The following is an 18,387-nucleotide window of genomic DNA, read 5'->3' as shown; positions in this document are numbered from 1 at the left end:
AGTGCTTCCCTTTTGGTTTGTCTTTCTCCACCTGACTCACAGGCCCTTCCAGCCTGAGAGGCGCTTGTCCCTTGAGGCACCTGGCTTCCGGATGCCCAGGTTGTTAGGTGGCGATGGGGGTGGTGTGTGGGGGGATGGGAGGGGAGGGATGCTCCTGCCTTCTTCTGAGTCTTTCTTCTGTAAGTTTCTTGGCGATGCCTTCACTTGAGACAGTGCTGGGTACTTGAGGTCAACTGACGGTGTAGGCTGGGACCGTTCGGGGGTCCTCCGAGCCTCCTCATGGCCCAGGATCAATCATGGCTTCCCACCTTGGGCCACATGCTTTGCCCCTGGTTACCCCAGCCTCGCTCCGCACATACGACCGCCTGTTCCAGACTCTCGGGGGCTGGCCGCCCTGCCTGGCTGTTTTCATTCGCGTACACGTGATTGCTGGGAGCCGGGGTTGGACAGGGAGCCTGCCCCAGCAGGCAGACGCGTGTCCCTCCTCCCTCGGGGACCCTCTCTAGGGGCCTGGCTTGCCGCACAGCGGGTCTTCTCTTGGGCCGCTTTCTGGGCTGGAGGCGAGATGTGCTGCGAGGTGAGCTCATGCTCTTGTTTGCAAACGTTCTTCTGCCCACCGTTTCAGTTCTACTCCGACAACCGAGGAGGCTAAAATTAGTTCCGGGGAAGGAAAAGGAAGGCCGGCTGGAAACCCAAGCCCTTGGCTTGGAGGATGGAGGAGGCTGCTTCCCGGGTTTTGTGGCCGAGCGTTTCGGAAGGTGTGACCAGACCAGCTGTTGTCTGTCCATCTAGGGAGGGGGAGAGGCCCCTGTTTGCCTCCTAGACCTGAACCAATGGAAACAGGAGGCCGGCTCGGAAGCTGACTCTCTCCAAGTGTTGATGCTGGGGCGATTTTGCCTTCTGGCTTGTATAGTGGTGCACAGTGTTTTCAGGTACGAGGACAATGCCTTTCTATGTCCAAGTGTCATTGACACCTGCCCCCCCCCCCCCATTAATTTGAAAACATGAGTGAGTTCTCAGAGCCCTGGACTAGCAGCCATGGGTTAAGAATCCTTGACTTTATATGCTTTCTGGGAATTTTCTTCTCACCCAAGTTTTGACGTTCCCTTCAGGTGCTCACAAAACAGGCAGACCAGGGCCCCCTGCTTGGAACTGGGATGGGGTGTGAGTGAGAGGGGAGCCCTGTGGCTCAGACCTCCTAAGGAGGTCCAGGGGATCAGGGCTTGTCGCTCTGGGGCTTAGAAAATAGAGCAGCAGGGAAGTTAGGTGAATTCTGGTTTTCTTTCCCACCTAGCTTGGGTCCTCCTCTGGCCCCTCCACCCGAGAGTGGGTCCTGGAGGGCCACCTGGGGGAGACGGCGAACCAGAGCAATGCAGCCCCGTCTTCCCTGCGGTGAAAACTGCACCCAAACCTGGGTCTCCCGGGAGCCACCCTGGGGTGTAGGCTGGAGGAGCAGAGGTCACTTTTGGCCCTAACTTCTTCCCACTTTAAGTGTTACTAATTTGTGTTCTCCAAATAATATATGTGTATTTAATTGCAAGAATTCAGATGTTACAGATAAAACTAGGGCCTCCCCTGTTCACCACTGAAGTCCCCCTCCAGAAGTGAGCCTTCTCAGGTTGGTATGTGTCCTTCTAGACCTCGTAGCTGTGTACCTATTGAAGTGCTTAGAGAAATGGAGGGTTTTTTAAAAACCTAAAATGCGCCCTGGCTGGCGTAGCTCAGTGGATTGAACTCGGGTTGGGAACCAAAGTGTCGCAGGTTCGATTCCCAGCCAGGGTACATTCCTGGGTTGCAGGCCATAACCCCCAGCAACTGCACATTGATTCACCTGCTTTGTGCTTTCTGCGGATGGAATCTCACAGAATGAACTGTTCTACGTTCATCTTTTGCTCACCACAGTTGTGACTTGCATCTGCGTGTCACAGCTTTTTAAACTCAGGCACTTTTTGGCAGTCTTCCTTATATATATGGACTTACCTCAGTCTTTGTAAGAGCTGTGTAAAATTTCAAAGTTTGGGTATATAGGCTACATTTTATCTTATCTATTGCTGGATGCACTTTCTGAATGTGTACAGTTTATGCATATCGTTTCTCGAGGATCGAAGACGAGAAGAATTTCTGTGTTGTAGGACAGGTAGATGTAAAATCTTAATGGATACTGAGCAATGGCTATACATTTTTTTTGTTTGTTTGTTTGGTTATTTCCTAAGGTGATGGCAGTGGGGGAAGAGCTGGGTGAGTTGGCAGGTGGGCCTCTGCAATCAGTAACCCGTGAGCATCTCCCCCCACCCCCAGAAGCTCTGGATCACAGAGGTTGGAGACAGCCCGCTTCATGGAGGGTGCCCCGAGGGTGCTCATCACTTCCGCTGGCTAGTGTCTGAGGGGAACCAGGGAGGCCGCTTCCTGTGTCTGAGTCTCCCGGTTCCCGGGGTGCCGGAGTCCGGGGAGGGAGGGCCCGGAGGCGGGGAGCAGTGGGGCAGTGAGCTAGCCAGGATGTGCCGGTCTGGTTCGGGACAGCGTGCTTGTGCGTGTCTCTGTGTGCTTGCTCACCATGCTCCATGCTGCCTCCCTCCCCCAGAGAGGCTGAGCCGCCCGCCGAAGGCTGCCGAGGAGCTGTGGGTAGTGGCGTTGGTGGTCGCCCCAGTGAAGATCCCGACTTTCCATGTGGTGACGATAATGGCGGTAGAGGGTGTGGGGGAAACCTGGAGAAGAACTATTCTAGAGTCTGGTGAGAAGTTCCTCGTGACAGAAGCGGCCCTGGCAAGCGTTCTCTCCTGGCCGAGAGGGTCTGCCTTGCTCCCTTGCACAGCCTTCTGCCACCGTCGCCTGGAGAAGCAGAGACGACCATTCGAGACGACTTGTTCTCCAGAGCCTGTGTTCCCGGTCTCCTTCAGCATGGTGTCTACCTTTAAAAAAAAAGATTTTATTTATTTAGTTTTAGAGAGAGGGGAAGGGAGGGAGGGAGGAAGAGAGGGAGAGAAACATTGAAGTGCGAGAGAAACATCAATTGGTTACCTCCCACATGCCCCCAACCTGGGACCTGACCTACAACCCAGGCATGTGTGGGAATTGAACCGGCGACCCACGGAGCCGCACCAGGCAGGGCACGGTATCTACTTTTTCACCACTGTCTTACTGGGATTCCTTGTGTGAGCCCACTCATCAGGATTTGTGGATTTCGCTGACACTGGACTTGTGGTGCCGTTCCTAGTGCAAGTGATGTTGCAGCAGCTCTCCCACACTGCACAGGTGACGCGCACTGTCTGTGTTCCGGTCTGCCAGGACTGCCGTAACAGACTGCCGCCGGCTGGTGGCTCGAAGAGCAGATTGACTCTCTCGCAGTTCTGGAGGCTGGAAGTCCAAACCCAAGGTGTTGGCGGGGCTGCTTTCCCATGAGGCCTTTCTCTGTGGCTTGCAGACGGCCGCCTTCCTGCTGTGTTCTCACACGACCTTTCCTCTGTGTACACACACCCCTTCCTCCTACAAGCACACCAGTTTTCTTGTATTACAGTCCCACCCTTAGGACCTTAGTGGATCTTAATTAACTCTGTAATGGCCCCATCTCCTGGTACGTTACATTGGAGGTCAGGGCTTCAATCCATGAATTTGGGGGGTGGGCTGCACACTTTTTTCCATCACAGCCTGAAATAATACAGTTGGCTGAAAGTGAATGCTGTCTTCTTGAGTTGCAATTGAAATGAAAGTTACTTTTTTCATGACTCTGCCCTGGGATCTGTGTTCTTAATATTTTCCATGGGCAATCTCACCTGTACTGGTGATCTCAGTTTCCATGTATATGTAGATCTGTATCCTCTTTGGGTGTAGTATGATCCTGGAAATGGGTGTAAAAGCCGGGTAAAAAGTAGGTATGGAGACTTCCTCTTCTGATAATCAGGAACAACTCTCTGAAGACACCTGGAACAGCTGGACACATTAAGAAAACATCTGTGGTTGAAAACATTGCAGAGCTAAGAAGCTAGTGAAGACCTAGGAGGCCAGGATCTGTGTGAGAACAGAGTGCCTGGGTGGTGACTTTGACATTTGAGCCTGTGTTCAGTCCTTTCATCTGGGTTACTGACAGGTTGAGAATTGCATTTGATAGCCTTGTGGGGTCAGGAAGACAAGAATTGGAGTTACAGACGGAGGGTATAGTGAACCCCCTTTCTGAGTTGGGACCCCCAAAGACTTAGGGGTGATGGGAGCCAGAAGAAGACAAACTCTAAAATTAGGTTAAGATGTTTTGGGATTAATGGTGCCCTTAGCTGCTTGCCAGAAGCACACGTGGCGTCATTCAAGGAATATAACATCATTTTAGGCCCCAGGTTCTTTCTGCAAACGGTTTTGCACATATAATGCCTGGCTGATCATTTAAAATAAGGAGCTAGCAGAAACATCACAATTGAAGCAGACCTGGATGAGCTCCAAATTGGAGTTATCTTATACATATTGAATAATAGCACTCAATTTGGTCAAGGAAATGAAAGTGGAAATTTCAACAGAGCTAGAAAAATATATGAAAACAAATGAAAAACCTGTTATGGAACTGACCTGTTGACTACCAGAAAAGATGAAGTCAATGAGTGATTTTATCAGGAGATTGGGTACAATTGAAGAGAGAATTAGTGAACTGGAAGATGAATCAGAAGATAATATACAGACTGAACCAAGGAGAGAGAAAAAGATGGATAATATGCCCTGGCTGGTGTGGCTCAGTGGATTGTGCACTGGCCTTTGAACTGAAAGGCCGTTGGTTCGATTCCCAGTCAGGGCATGTGTCTGGGTTGCAGGCAGATCCCCAGTTAGAGGCGTGCGAGAGACAACTGCTTGATACATCTCTTGTGAACCAATATTTCTCTCCTTTTCTTTCTTCCTTCCTTCCCCTCTCTCTAAAAAGTAAATAAATCTTTTTTTTTTTTAAAAAGAGGGATATTATAGAAGAGAGGGAGAGACGCATAGAGAATGAAGTGAGAAGGTCTAAGATCCATGTAGTCAGAACCACAGAAATAACAGAGAATGAGGCAGAAGAGATAACAGCTGGAAACTTGGTAAAACCGATGAAAGACATTAAGCTACAGATTTAAGAAGCCCTGTGAACACAGATAAGATAATAAGTAAAAAATTCATACCTATGGTTATCACAGCCAAACTTCTGAAAACTGAACACAAAACATCTTAAAAAGCAGCCAGAGAATAAAAGAGCAATGTGTGACAGCTGACTTCTCAAAAACACCAGAAGCCAGAGGACAATGGAATGATAGCTTTAAGTGCTCAAAGAAATAATTGCCAACCTAAAATTCTATTTCAAGTAAAACCGTCCTTAAAAAAATGAAAGTTTCGCCCTGGCTGGTGTGGCTCAGTGGATTGAGTGCCAGATTGTGAAACAAAGGGTCGCTGGTTTGATTCCCAGTCAGGGCACATGCCTGGGTTGTAGGCCAGGTCCCCAATAGGGGTGTTTGAGAGACAGCCACACATTGGTGTTTTAAAAAAAAATGAAGGTTTCAAGTTAAGAGTATGTTCTTCAGACAGGGTAAAGTGATCTAGATGGAAGGTCAGCCATGCAGAAAGGAATGAAGAACAATGAAAATGGTAAATATTCACACAATTATTTTAGGAGAGAAATGTGTTACTAAGTTTGAGATGTATATAAAAAGATTGCTATATGTAGGTGGAGTGAAAATGAAACTTATTTTTTAAATATATTTTATTATGGTATTACAGTGTCTCATTTTTTTCGCACCCTCCCTGCACCCCACTTCCCACCAACATTCCTCTATGTTAGTTCATGCCCATGGGTCGTGCTTATAAGTTCTTTGGCTTCTCCATTTCCCATACTATTCTTAACCCTCTGCCTGTGAATTTTATACCTACTATTTGTGCTTCTTATTCTTTGTACCTTTTCCCCCATTCTCCCCCCTCTCCCTCCCTGCGATCTCCATTTCTGTGATTCTGTTCCTGTTCTAGTTGTTTGCTTAGTTTGTTTTTGTTTTTGGTTTAGGTTCGGTTGTTGATAGTTGTGAGTTTGTTGTCATTTTACTGTTCATATTTCTGATCATCTTTTTCTTAGATAAGTCCCTTCAACATCTCATATAATAAGGGCTTGGTGATGATGAACTCCTTTAACTTGACCTTCTCTGGGAAGCACTTTATCTGCCCTTCCATTCTAAATGAAAGCTTTGCTGGATAGAATAATCTGGGATGTAGGTCCTTGCCTTTCATGACTTGGAATACTTCTTTCCAGCCCCTTCTTGCCTGCAAGGTTTCTTTTGAGAAATCAGCTGACAGTCTGATGGGAACTCCTTTGTAGGTAACTCTTTCCTTTTGTCTTGCTGCTTTTAAGATTCTCTCTTTATCTTTAATCTTGGCTAATGTAATTATGATGTGCCTTGGTGTGTGCTTCCTTGAGTCCAACTTTTTTGGGACACTCTGAGCTTCCTGGACTTCCTGGAAGTTTATTTCCTTTGCTAGATTAGGGAATTCCTCACTCATTATTTTTTCGAGTAAGTTTTCAGTTTCTTGCTGTTCCTCTTCTCCTTCTGGCACCCCTATAATTCATATGTTGGACTGTTTAAAGATGTCCTGGAGGTTCCTAAGCCTCTCCTCATTTTTTTGAATTCTTGTTTCTTCATTCTGTTTTGGTTGAATGTTTACTTCTTCCCTCTGGTCCAAATTGTTGATTAGAGTCCCAGTTTCCTTCCCATCACTGTTGGTTCCTTCTACATTTTCCTTTATTTCATTTTTCATAGTCTTCACTTCTTCTTCTATTTTGCAACTATACTCAACCAGTTCTCTGAGCATCCTGATTACTAGTGTTTTGAACTCTGCATCTGATACTTTGGCTATCTTTTCATCACTTAGTTCTGTTTTTGGAGCTTTGATCTATTCTTTCATTTGGGCCATATTTCTTTATCTTGGTGTACCTGTTATGTTGTAAGGGGCCAAACCTTAGGTATTCGCCAGGGTGGGGCAACCCACTTTGCTGCGTTGTGGTGCTATATGTTGGGGGAGGGGGCAGAGAGGGAGCAGTGCCACTTGTTTGGCTCTCCACTGGCTTTCAGTCACTTCCTCCACTATCCACAGCAAATTGAGCCCTTCTCGTGCTGGTTCCCAGGCGAGTGGGTTTGTATATGTTCTAGGGTCTCTCCAGCGAATTCTCTTGTGAGGCTGGGAGTTTCTCCCACTGCCGCAACCACCACAGGATTTTACTGTCAGAGGTTTTGAGGCTTTATTTCCCCGAGCTGGAATCCTGGGTTGCATGGTCTGTCTCATTCCCCAGTTGTTCCTCCCAGTTTATCTGCACGCAGATGTGAGACTGCTGGTCCTCCAGCTGCCGCCTTGCCATGTGCCCTCTGCACCCCAGCTGCCCGTCTCCGCCCCTCCTACCGGTCTGGATGAATGTTTCTTCAAACCCGTGGTTGTCAGACTTCCATACAGTTTGATTTTCTGGCATTCTGGTTATTTTTTGGTTTTGAATTTTTTATTGTCCTTCTTTTGATTGTGCGAGGAAGCAGAGTGTACCTACGTATACGTCTCTCTTGGTCGGAAGTCACGAAATTTAATTGTTCTTAAAAAATTCTTCCATTGTTCAGAAAGAGAGTATAACTACCCATTAATGTTAGATTTTGATAAGTGAAAAGGCATGTTGTAATTTCTAGGGTAACACTAAAGGATGGAGAGATAATTTTCAAGCTAATGAAGGGGAAAAATGGGATAATAGTTTTCAAACTGAGAAAAAACAAGCAATAGAGAGATAAGGGAACAAAGAGTGGGAGTGATAAATAGAACTAATGTTCGTAATGAACGTAAGAGACAAAAACTATGAAAGCGTTCACAAGTAGAATCCAGCAATATGCAAAATAATAACAGGTTTCGATCAAGTGTTTTTTTTTATCCTCACCTGAGGACATTTTTTTTGTTGCTTTTTAGAGAGAGGGAAGCAGGGAGAGAGAAACATCGATGCGAGCAAGAAGCATCTGCTGGTTGCCCCCTGTACACCCATACCAAGGGTTGTATGTGCCTGGCCTGGGGACTGAACCCGCAGCCCAGGCGTGTGCCCCGACCTGGAACTGAGCCTGCAGCCCTTCCATTACAGGGTGGCGCTCCCAACAACTGAGCCACACAGGTCAGGGCGTGACCAAGTATTTTTATCCCAGAAATGCGTAGTTGATAAAAAAAAATTTCGAAAATTGAATCCATCATCTTAACAGAGTTAAGAAAAACTGTAGGATGCTCTCAGTAGATGCAGAAAAAGCCTTTTGGCTTTAATCTGTAGTTAACCCTCAGAGTAAAACAGTTGGGGAGTGCAAGGGACCCAGAGGAGTCCAGAGGGTCCTGAAGAAGAAACCAGGGGTAGTTGTTGCCAGGATTCAGTGTGAAGCTATTGTAATTCAAATGGAAGCTTCTGGTGCGAGATAGGTGACCAGACAATGGGAAGAGCATTGTATCCTAGCCCCCAACTGCTGGCTGCTGGAAGTTCAAAGCCATTCCAACCCTTTGTAGGCAGCATTTCTCTCCTGCTAGACGTTGGCTGTAGGATCTGTCCTTGTCCCTACTGCTGTGAAAGTTCACGGTGATGTGCCCTGGTGGGGGTGGGCCTGTGCCGGCCTTTGATTTCTTCCCTTTCGCCTGCTCACTGCGGGGTGCCTGCTATTTAGGTGCCGGCCTCCAGGACCAGGGCTCCAAGTTCCTTGTCTTTTTTCTCTTGGTTTCTGTATCTGTGTGTTTGCTTTACATTTTGTAAGATTTCTTCAACATTATCTTCTAGTTCTCCTGCCGATTTTCATTTCTGTGATCCTATGTATATATGTTTAGTTCCTGAGAGTGCTTCTGTTTTCTAGTCTTTTCACTGTGCCACCCTGTTTTTCATGGTGCATTTCCATTGATCTCTCTGAGGCTATTGATACAGTTGTTGAAGCTGTCAACCCGCATGGTGTCTGTTTTCTCACAGTTCTTTTTTTTTTTTTTTTTTCCTGCTTGTTTTAATCTGTCTTGCATGGGCGTGGCTTTCCTGGAACCGTTCATATTTAAGGATAGATCCAAACACTGATGGAAAGTTCTGAGCTTGTGAGTGGGACTTGCTAGGATATCTGATTGGGTTGTTTCTGAAGCTAGTTCAGAGTCTCCTGAGAAGTGTCTTGTGTTTTCTGTTGGGTTATAGGCCCAGCCACCAACATCCTGGAAGCCACAGGGAGACGAGAGCTGGGGGTTCGGCACTCGGTATATTATTTTGTATCTTATTTCTATCTGGTACCTGTACTCTCACATTTGCCTGCTCCTCCCTGTCCAAAGGCTATTTTATCTGCTTTAGGAGATAACCTTTGCTGTTGCCAGGTAGCTCAGTTGGTTCAAGTGTCATCCTGATACGCCAAGTTTTGGGTTCACTCCCTGCAGGGCACATAGAAAAAGCAACCAATGGCCCCGGCTGGCGTGGCTCAGTGGACTGAGTGCCGGCCTGCTGACTGAGGGTCACCAGATTGATTCCCAGTCAGGGCGCATGCCTGGGTTGTGGGCGAGGTCCGCAGTCAGGAGCTTATGAGAGACAACCTGGATGTTTCTTTCACATGTCGATGGTTTTGTCCCTCTCTTTTTCCCTCCTTTCCCCTCTAGAAATAAATCAATAAACTCTTTAAAAAAGAAGGAAAAGAAAAAGCAACCAATGAATGCATACATAAGTGGAACAACAAATCGATGTTTCTCTCTCCTTGCCTGGTTCTCTCTCTCTCACCTCCTTCCCCCCACCCCTTCCTCTCTAAAAATAAAAAAGTAAAATTAAAAGCAAAAAAACATAACCTTCTACTCTCTGCTGGGCCGGGGCAGGGGCGGCCCCCAGTCCTGATGAGCGTTACAGCGGCTCCGAGCGGCTGGCTGCTCCTTCCCGTCAGCCTCCCGCACTTGGACTCAGTCGTACCCCGCTCTCCCGGAGCACCTGGCGCCACAGACTCCTGGTTTGGGGGGGCGGTGTTCCTGCGGTGGGACTCGTACCGCTTTTCTCGGCCTCCTCCCCAGCCAGCTTAGGAGTCTGTGGTCGTTGACGTCTTGGTGTCTGCTTTCTAGCTTCAGAGTTCGTTTTCCCCATGGTCATCTTTTTGGGTGTATACCTTTAAAAAAATACGTCGAGTTCCTACAACTCAGAGGAAAAGCAGCCCAGCCGAAAAGCGGGGAAGGATGTGAATGCGCAGCGGGGTCAGGAGAGGCTTAAGCCGCGCGCACACACACGGAGACCAGCAGTCGCACAAGCAGTCAGGAGGCGGGGATCGAAACCCGCTTCCCCCGACCGGGCGCGCAGGCGCGGGGCTGTGGCGCAGCGGTGCTGAGGTCTGTGCGGAACACACACGGGTACGCCCGCTTTGGAGAATGGTCTGGCGGCGTCCCGTGAATGGAAGGTGCTCGTGCTCTCGGACCCAGCATCTCTAACCCGAGGGCGCACACTCTAGAGACACACCTGCCCGTGAGCCTAGGGAACCCGCAGATGAGGGTTCCAGAGGAGGCCCGGCCCGGGCTTCCACCAGCAGCAGGGACGCAGAAGTCCAGCAGGAGGACGGACACAGCGCGGAGGATGAACGCGTCGCTGAGCTGGGGAACCGCGTGCAGTCTGGCCCGGGGCCAGGCTGCCGGGTCCCATGTCGTCGGTTTTGACACCTAAGGTGTAACTCGGGTGGGCTCCTCCAGCCCTTTGTGCCTCAGGCCCCTTGTCCGGAAGATAGGCCCCTCAGGCTTGTCGTGAGGGTCTGCGAGATGCTCGCAGGTCCAGTGCCTGCTGTGTGTTTGCGGAGGAGACGTGTGTTGGTCTGGGCGGCTCTCAGACACGCACGGGTGTGGGGAAAGAAAGCGACGTGTTGGTCAGATGGTGTTTGGCTGCTGGGAACACATACTCAAGAGTTACTCTCCTGTGTAAATGAGGGTACAGATGTGGGTACGTTTTGGATTGTTTCCTGCCCCAGTGTGCAAACATGCCGGTCCACAGTGTGCGTGTTTGTATGTGGCGGCTGTCTGTCTCACGTTCCAGCCTTCCCCAAGCCACCTCCAGCCCCACTTAGGTCCCTCAGTCCCCACACCCCGGCCATCCTGGCTCTGGCTGTGGGGAAGGCGAAGATGCCGCTGTGCAGGCTGGGGGTGGTGGAGGGAGTCGTGAACACGGATGGGTACCCGGCGGCTCCTCCGGGGAACCTGCTGGGGCGGCAGGTGCTCAGCAGACTGCAGAGCTGCCTCCCAGTGGGGCAGGGCAGGGGACCCTAAGGTGGGGGTCTTCAGGAAGGCAGCCTGGCCCCTGTCTGTTGGGGGTAGGGGGTACGGCAGCCTGTTCTCTCTGGGCAGACCTGGAACTGGACAGTGAGGAGAACACGGGGCTGCCTTAATTGTCCTTGCGTGGCCACCTCTCAGGCATGGAGGTTTTTGGGAGGGTGTGTGTCAAGTGCCCGTGTGGCCGGGGATAGGCACCTGCTCCCTGGGAGCGCCTCCAGGAGCCAAGGGTAGGGTACGGTGGTCCACAGGCTGCGGGGGTCCACAGCTCCTCCTGGAGGTGTTGGCTGGGCCGGACACACCGCAAGCCCGAGCTCAGGGAACCCCCGGGGACACACAGCTGCTCCAGCTCCAGATCCTCCCCCAAGGCCGTGGCTTGGTCTCACCTCACTTCTCCATCTGTTCGTCATTCTTCCCTGTCCCCGTTGTACTCGGAGTCCCTCGCAGGCGGGACCCTGGTAGGGTTGCTCCCTTTGCTCCCCCCTGTATAGCGGGGGGCGCGTCCCAGGCCAACTGGGCTGGGGAAGCAGACCTGCCAGCACTTTTCCTCGTGTGTCCGTTAAGGTCCAGCTCCCCAGGAGGTCTGTCCAGAGAGGAATCTGCATGTACTCTGGGTGTCCCTTGGTGTTTGGAGATGGTGGGGATTTGGGGAGTGGGGTGTCTCTGCCTGCCTAGTCTAGGGGCTTCTTTACACCAGGGTGCAGGCCCCCTGGAACACAGGGATTGCCTGTTGGGGACACTGTCACTAGCATCCCAGGTTCCTCTGGAGGCCAGTGGTTGGGTGGGATGTAGCTCAGGAGCACAGTGAGCCCCTTGCCCAGGTGTCGGGGAGCACACTCCGGTCGGGGCTGGGAGGCAACAAGTGTGAGGGGGCACCGCAGGCCACCCAGCCTCATGGGAGCGCAGCTTCCTCTCCTGCAGGACGTGGGGGGGGTTGAGCTGGAGGTCAGAGGCAGCCTCCTGTGCATGGGTGCCCTGGCTCCGTGAGTGTGGGCAGGAGCCCTGTGTCTATTAAAAGGCAGAGGCGGCCTTGTGGTTGGAGTGCTGCCAGGGGCTATAAATAGCTGAGTGTGTGCAGAAGCAGAGCTTGCCAGGGAGGAGGGGGGAGGGGGGAGGCCCCTGGGTCTCCAGCTGGCAGCAGGGCCTGGGTGTGGTGTAGGAGGGGCCTGGAGCCTGCCATCTCCTCAGCACCCCCCCCCACCCCCTTAGGCTCTGAACGCCAAGCTCTAGCAGGTGTGGGTGTGTGTGGGTGTGTGCCCTGTGCACTCCATGAGCTGGGGGCTCCTTGTGGGGCTGTGCTGTGAAGGCTCGTCCTGGGCAGCAGGGGAGACGCACGACTCCAGTGTAACACTAACACGCCAGCCCCGGGCGTTGTTCCAACCACTCTTAAAGAGCTTTAACTCACCTCACACTTGGAACAGCCCTAGGAGTGTGCGCTGCTGTTACTATCCCCTTGCCACGAGTGCGGGGACAGGGTCAGGGGGTGGTGTGGTAACTTGCCCAGGGTCACACAGCTAGGAAGCGTCAGCGCCACGATTTGACCAAAGTCCATCAGCTCATGGCTGCGTTTCTTGGTCACCTGTGCCAGGTGGGGGTCTGGTGACATGCCAAACCCTTGGTCCTACACCTGGAGCCTTGTGATCTGGAGTGCTCAGCCCTGTGCACCTGGGTCCTGCCCACAGGAGTGGCCAGAGGGGCCCCTGCCTGGTCAGCGGCCCGGAGAAAGGAGGGGTCTGCTCCCCACCTCTACCGGCCTCTCTCGCTCTGACTCTTAGCCTTGAGCGGGGGCTTGTTGCTTGTTGTCTGAGCGGAGGTGGGAACTCCCCAGAGGACCCAGGAGCTTGGGCAGCAGGGTGAGGCCACCACTTCCGTTGTCCCCGCCCTTTGAAGTCCTGCCCTCGCCAGGAAATAACTATGTCCTTCTGTGCGTTCTTGGGTCCTTCTGTCTGTCTGTCCGTCATGTGTCCGAAATTGATCCTAGCGCTAAGTGGAGAGTCAAGGCTTCCGCCTTCACCAGTGTTGCAGTCCTGTGGGGGAGGCCTGGCACTTGAAAAGCAGTTGTTGAGCATGCTCCTGACACTTGTTTTTTATGCGGGCATTCATTATGGTGTTTGCGCTTGGGGATTATCTTCGGTCACATCATCTCCGCATTTTTCGAATGTCTGAAATACTCCTTTAAACAACCACCAGCAGTTTGTCGAGGGCGATAAGCTAGGTTTTGGAGGAAGCACAGGTAAGGCTTGTGGAAGTAGAGCTGCCCTGGCCTCCAGGGAGAGGATAGAGCTGAGATGGAAAGGAGGAGGCGGAAAACATCTTGTGGCCAGAGGCAGTCGCTTGTGCCAAGTAAGGCCCGGAGTCCAGCACATCCAAGGGCCAGGCAATGTGGTGTGACTGCGTTGAGGGAAGGCAGGTGGGCAGTGCGCAGCTCCCCCGGGCCTCATTCTCTGGGGACCCCTGTGGAATTGCTGCTGCGAAAGCAGTGGGACCCCCCAACCAGGAGAGGAGGCTCTGCACCCGTTGTACTGGGTGTGCTGCGTGGCTCAGCCCCCAGATGCTGCTGCAGGGGCTGCGGGGCCCGTGTGCATTGTGGGACCCAACGTGGGTCCTGGTCCTGGTGTGCTGGCTCAGCCTGTGGTCTCCGATGCCCACCCGCTCCCTCAGGTCTCCCCCAAACCTTCAGCCTTTAGCCGGATGCAGGGCCTGGTTGGGGGGGAGCCAGTGTGCACCCCTGCAGGAGCCCCTTTGTGGACTCTGAAGCCCGGCCTGCCGACCAGGCTGGGTCCCAGCTGCCTGGGTGGTCTGGCACCCACTTTTTTCCTCCTTACTGGTGTCTGAGTCTGCGCCTCATGGCACTGGATGGCTGGAGCCATAGCTGGACACTGGCCTTCTGGTTGGGTGACATTCTGAAACTTTGAAGTCCTACCTGGACCCTTGAGATGTGAGGCTGACCCCTGGCCAGGCCCTTCTGGAAGGAGCCTCCCATCACTGCGGAGATATGCAGAAGGGGAGGGTCTGACCGGAGAATGGCCACCCCTGCCACGGGCCCTCCCACCTGACCGCCTTGTCCTGCTCCCTGGGTGCAGTGGGGTGTCAGCCCTTTGTTCAGGAGAGCCTCTGAGGGGGGTGGAGCTTGGGGAGAGGGAAACCTTGGGCTCTTCGAGGATTCAGAGCATTTCCGGCACCGCCCCCCTCCCTGACTTGAAGCGGGGTCTTTTTGCTCTAGCCAGCCTTTCAGGCTGATGGCGAAGCAGCACTCGGGTGGGCTGGCTAGCTGTCATTCCATGAGGGGTGCCCCGACCCGTCCGTCCTCTTTCCTGAGGTGGGAATGGTTGTAGGGGAGTCCAGCCAGGGGCAGCGTTGGGTCACCAGCTCACAGTAACCCCAAGAAGTATGGAGAGGCTAGGAGTAGGCTTGGTACCGGTTTCCTCCTGGGTGTGTGTGTGTGGGGGGGTGGTTTCGGCATTGAGGCTGTAAATACAGCTGCCACCCCCGATGAGGGGCACCCCGTAAAGGGACGAGGACAGGGCACTCCCAAACGGAGGCCTGGGAACGTGTCTGCCTAGGCGGTGGGTCAGGAGTCAGAACCAGTTTTCCCAGAGCCTCCTTTGGCCTCTCCTCCTCCTCCTCCTCCTTCCTGTCGCAGGGCTGTGGGGTCTGAGGGCAAAGGGGCAGGTGTGGGGGCTGGCCTGGTGTTGCTTTGGAGGGCATGGGTGAGGAAGATGGATTTGGTGAACATTTGAAGCCACGTTTGAGGATCAGAGCTTTGGCCACCCGGTGGCACTGCTGCAGGGGGTGGAGGAGGGCACGGGAGAGGGTGGAGGGCGTCCACAGGGGGCTTCAGGGGCCAAGCCCCTCGGGGAGGATCATCTGTTTTCACGGGTCAGCTGCCAGCCGGCCCTCTGTCTGCTTGGGGCGTGTATTCCCTGTGGTCTCTGTGGAACCTTACCCAGAACACGAGGGCCTGGTGCTTGATGACCTTCTGCAGCCCTACTGAGCACTGCTAGTTGTTGCTGGGCGTTGTGGGGGGTACACCAGCAGTGTCTCCCTGGGGTGGGGGCTGTGCTGAGTGAGCACGGACAGCAGCATCTAGGCCCTGAGGTCTGTATCAGAATTACCTGAGGCAGACGGGGGTGATCAAAACTGTAGATTCTGCCCACATTCCAGTTGGATAGTTGGGGCTGGACACCCCGCCCCCACACGCAGGCATGCGGTGCTGCTGCCCCGCCCCCACCAGGCCAGGGGCCTGAGGTGTTGGTGGAGCCCCTTTTTTTTGCATCTGGCCGCCAGTCTGGCTGGCTGTCTCTATCCTGTGTTGTTAGATGTGTGGTCCCCTCCCTCCTGATTGGGCCTGAGGGCAGTTGCTGGGGGAATGAGATGGGGATGTGCTGGCCGGCCCACGGAGCTGCCCAATGGGTGGCGGCCTGGGTCCAGGGCAGGGAGCAGGGGTGGGTGGAGCGCTAAGCAGCCTCTGACCTCCGGCTGGGATGCAGGTTCCGGGCGCGGGGAGGCTGAGACGCGGGAGTGCATCTACTACAACGCCAACTGGGAGCTGGAGCGCACCAACCAGAGTGGCCTGGAGCGCTGTGAGGGTGAGCAGGACAAGCGGCTGCACTGCTACGCGTCCTGGCGCAACAGCTCCGGCACCATCGAGCTCGTCAAGAAGGGCTGCTGGCTGGATGACTTCAACTGCTACGACAGGTGCCACGCTCACCCTGCCCTCCGGGCCTCCCTGTCTCTCTGTTCCCCTGGCGCCCGCCTGCCGGCACACCACCCGCTGACCCTGCGGGCGTCAGGGTGTCTGTGAAACCCAGCCTGCGTTTAGGATGGGAGGGGAAAGACGGGCTCTCGTGAGAGCTTGGGCACAGAGGGCTTCTGCAGGGCCCCAGCCCGTCCAGCACTGTGTGTGCAGGGCCTCGTCCTGAGGAGGGCTCTCGGGGAGTGTCTGCCCTGGCCATCCCTCCCTCCCTGACTTTGGGTCCTACTTCTGCAGAGTATGCTGTCCCCCTAGTACACCTCCATGGGGTGCTCTGTCATCGGGGAGGGGCTTGGCCGGGTGGGCCCTGCAGAGCCTGGGGTCCCTCAGCTGAGGGGGGGTGTGGAAAACTGTGCCTCCAGGCAGGAGTGTGTGGCCACAGAGGAGAACCCCCAGGTGTACTTCTGCTGCTGTGAAGGCAACTTCTGCAACGAGCGCTTCACCCACCTGCCGGAGGCCGGGGGCCCGGAAGGTGAGGGCCGTGGGAGAGGCAGGCTGGGGCCTTTCCTTGGCCCGTGAGGAGCGCTCAGCTCCTGAGTCGGGTGGGGAGTGGCTGCAGGGCTCTCTGGCCCTGGAGGTGCAGGGGCGGGCGGGCTGTGTGACACAGGGCTCCGTGTGTCCCCCAGTCACGTACGAGCCACCCCCGACAGCCCCCACCCTGCTTACGGTGCTGGCCTACTCGCTGCTGCCCATTGGGGGCCTCTCCCTCATCGTCCTGCTGGCCTTCTGGATGTACCGGCATCGAAAAGCCCCCTACGGCCACGTGGACATCCACGAGGTGAGACGGCTGGCTGGGGCAGGGCAGGGCAGGGGTACCGGTGGCGAGGCCAGGGCAGGGTCCTTAAGGCCGGTCTCCCCCAGGACCCTGGACCTCCACCCCCATCCCCTCTGGTGGGCCTGAAGCCACTGCAGCTGCTGGAGATCAAGGCTCGGGGGCGCTTCGGCTGCGTCTGGAAGGCACAGCTCATGAACGACTTTGTGGCCGTCAAGATCTTCCCACTGCAGGTGAGTGCGTGCAGGGCCGAAGGCCATCCACCTGTGCTTTGGCCCAGGCTCTCCTGCCCCCTGGGCAGTCCAGGCCCTACACAGTGGGGGGAGGGGTGGGTGAGAGAGAAGTGGGCCCCCTTGGGGGCAGTGAAATGTATTGTGCAGCTAGGTAGGGCTTTGCAACTCCCTGATTTGCAAAACCTTGATCCACTCTGGGTTTCAGGTCTTGGCTACCCCAAGCAGTTGCCCGAGACCCTTAGCAAAGCCTGGCCCAGCTATATGTCTCATTTGTCGGGTGATTCTGGGCCACTCATTGCCCTCTGCACTTCTGCACACCTGTTTGTAAAGCACGTGCTGGCCTTGTGTGGTCTCAGGAATCACTGTTGGCCTGTGCTCCGGGGCGTGGCTCAGTCCAGGTCTTCTGCCTGCCCCCTTATCGGTGCCGAGGCTAAGGGTGTGGGGAACGGGGAGGGTGGCCGTCCTGGGGCCGGTGGCATGGCTGCAGTGGGGTTGAGCCTCATCCCTGCCTCAGGACAAGCAGTCGTGGCAGAGCGAGCGGGAGATCTTCAGCACGCCTGGCATGAAGCATGAGAACCTGCTGCAGTTCATCGCCGCTGAGAAGCGAGGCTCCAACCTCGAGGTGGAGCTGTGGCTCATCACAGCCTTCCACGACAAGGTGAGCCACGCCCCATGCAGAGGGGCGCACAGGGTGAGGTGGCCGTGGCCATGGTTTCCACAGTGGCCTCCCGCAGTCAGGGACCCCTGCCACAGGTGCGGACAGGAGTGTCCACAGTGAGAACCCCTAACTCTGGGATAACTTGTTATGAGTAAGAGTAGCAATTTCATAATTAATACATCTGAAACCACCCCCCACAAACCCATCCTGGTCTCACGCGTCTTGTGTATCAGTTCCAGCCTCCCAGGAGCCTGGCTGGCTGTCCGTCTGTGGAGACGGCCTCCCGAGGCTGGGCCAGGCCTGCCCTGTCCCCAGAGCCCGCACCCCAGTCCTGTGCTTCCTCCTCCAGGGCTCCCTCACGGATTACCTCAAGGGGAACATCATCACTTGGAACGAGCTATGCCACGTGGCAGAGACGATGTCCAGAGGTCTCTCGTACCTGCACGAGGACGTGCCCTGGTGCCGTGGCGAGGGCCACAAGCCGTCTATCGCCCACAGGTACCTGGGTTAGCAGTCAGCCTCCATGTGCTTGGCCTGGAGCTGCAGAGAAGGTTGGAGGGCCAGAGCAGGGCCCAGCGGGTCTCAGTATTGTAAATACGTTTAGCCACTGTGAGGTCTGTCAGAAGTGACTGGGCACAGCAGCCTGGGCCCACCTGCTGCTGTCTGCCTTCCACCCCTGTCTGGGCCTGGCCTGGCCTCTCAAGCCGGTTTTTTCGTGCCCTCTAGTGGCCGC

General features: G+C 54.2%; 1 protein-coding gene across 3 annotated transcripts in view; it reads left to right on the top strand.

The window, feature by feature from the left end:
* The window catches only part of ACVR2B (activin A receptor type 2B), a 28,126-nt gene that overhangs the window by 4,696 nt on the left and 5,043 nt on the right, over positions 1 to 18,387 (top strand). For 2 of the 3 annotated variants that reach the window (XM_045857127.1, XM_045857125.1), the window contains exons 2-7: positions 15,729 to 15,936; positions 16,354 to 16,463; positions 16,618 to 16,769; positions 16,853 to 16,996; positions 17,511 to 17,654; positions 18,004 to 18,152. In XM_045857127.1, the coding sequence (XP_045713083.1) occupies positions 15,729 to 15,936; positions 16,354 to 16,463; positions 16,618 to 16,769; positions 16,853 to 16,996; positions 17,511 to 17,654; positions 18,004 to 18,152 (907 nt within the window). The remainder of the gene's footprint in view (positions 1 to 15,728; positions 15,937 to 16,353; positions 16,464 to 16,617; positions 16,770 to 16,852; positions 16,997 to 17,510; positions 17,655 to 18,003; positions 18,153 to 18,387) is intronic. The other variant, XM_045857126.1, reaches the window with a different exon arrangement.

The sequence above is a fragment of the Phyllostomus hastatus genome, unplaced genomic scaffold (genome assembly GCF_019186645.2).
Source record: "Phyllostomus hastatus isolate PE091 unplaced genomic scaffold, TTU_PhHast_1.1 phas_scaffold_129, whole genome shotgun sequence".
Taxonomy (NCBI): domain Eukaryota; kingdom Metazoa; phylum Chordata; class Mammalia; order Chiroptera; family Phyllostomidae; genus Phyllostomus; species Phyllostomus hastatus.
The sequence above is the reverse complement of the archived record's forward strand: the minus strand, read 5'-3'. Positions and strand labels throughout refer to the sequence as shown.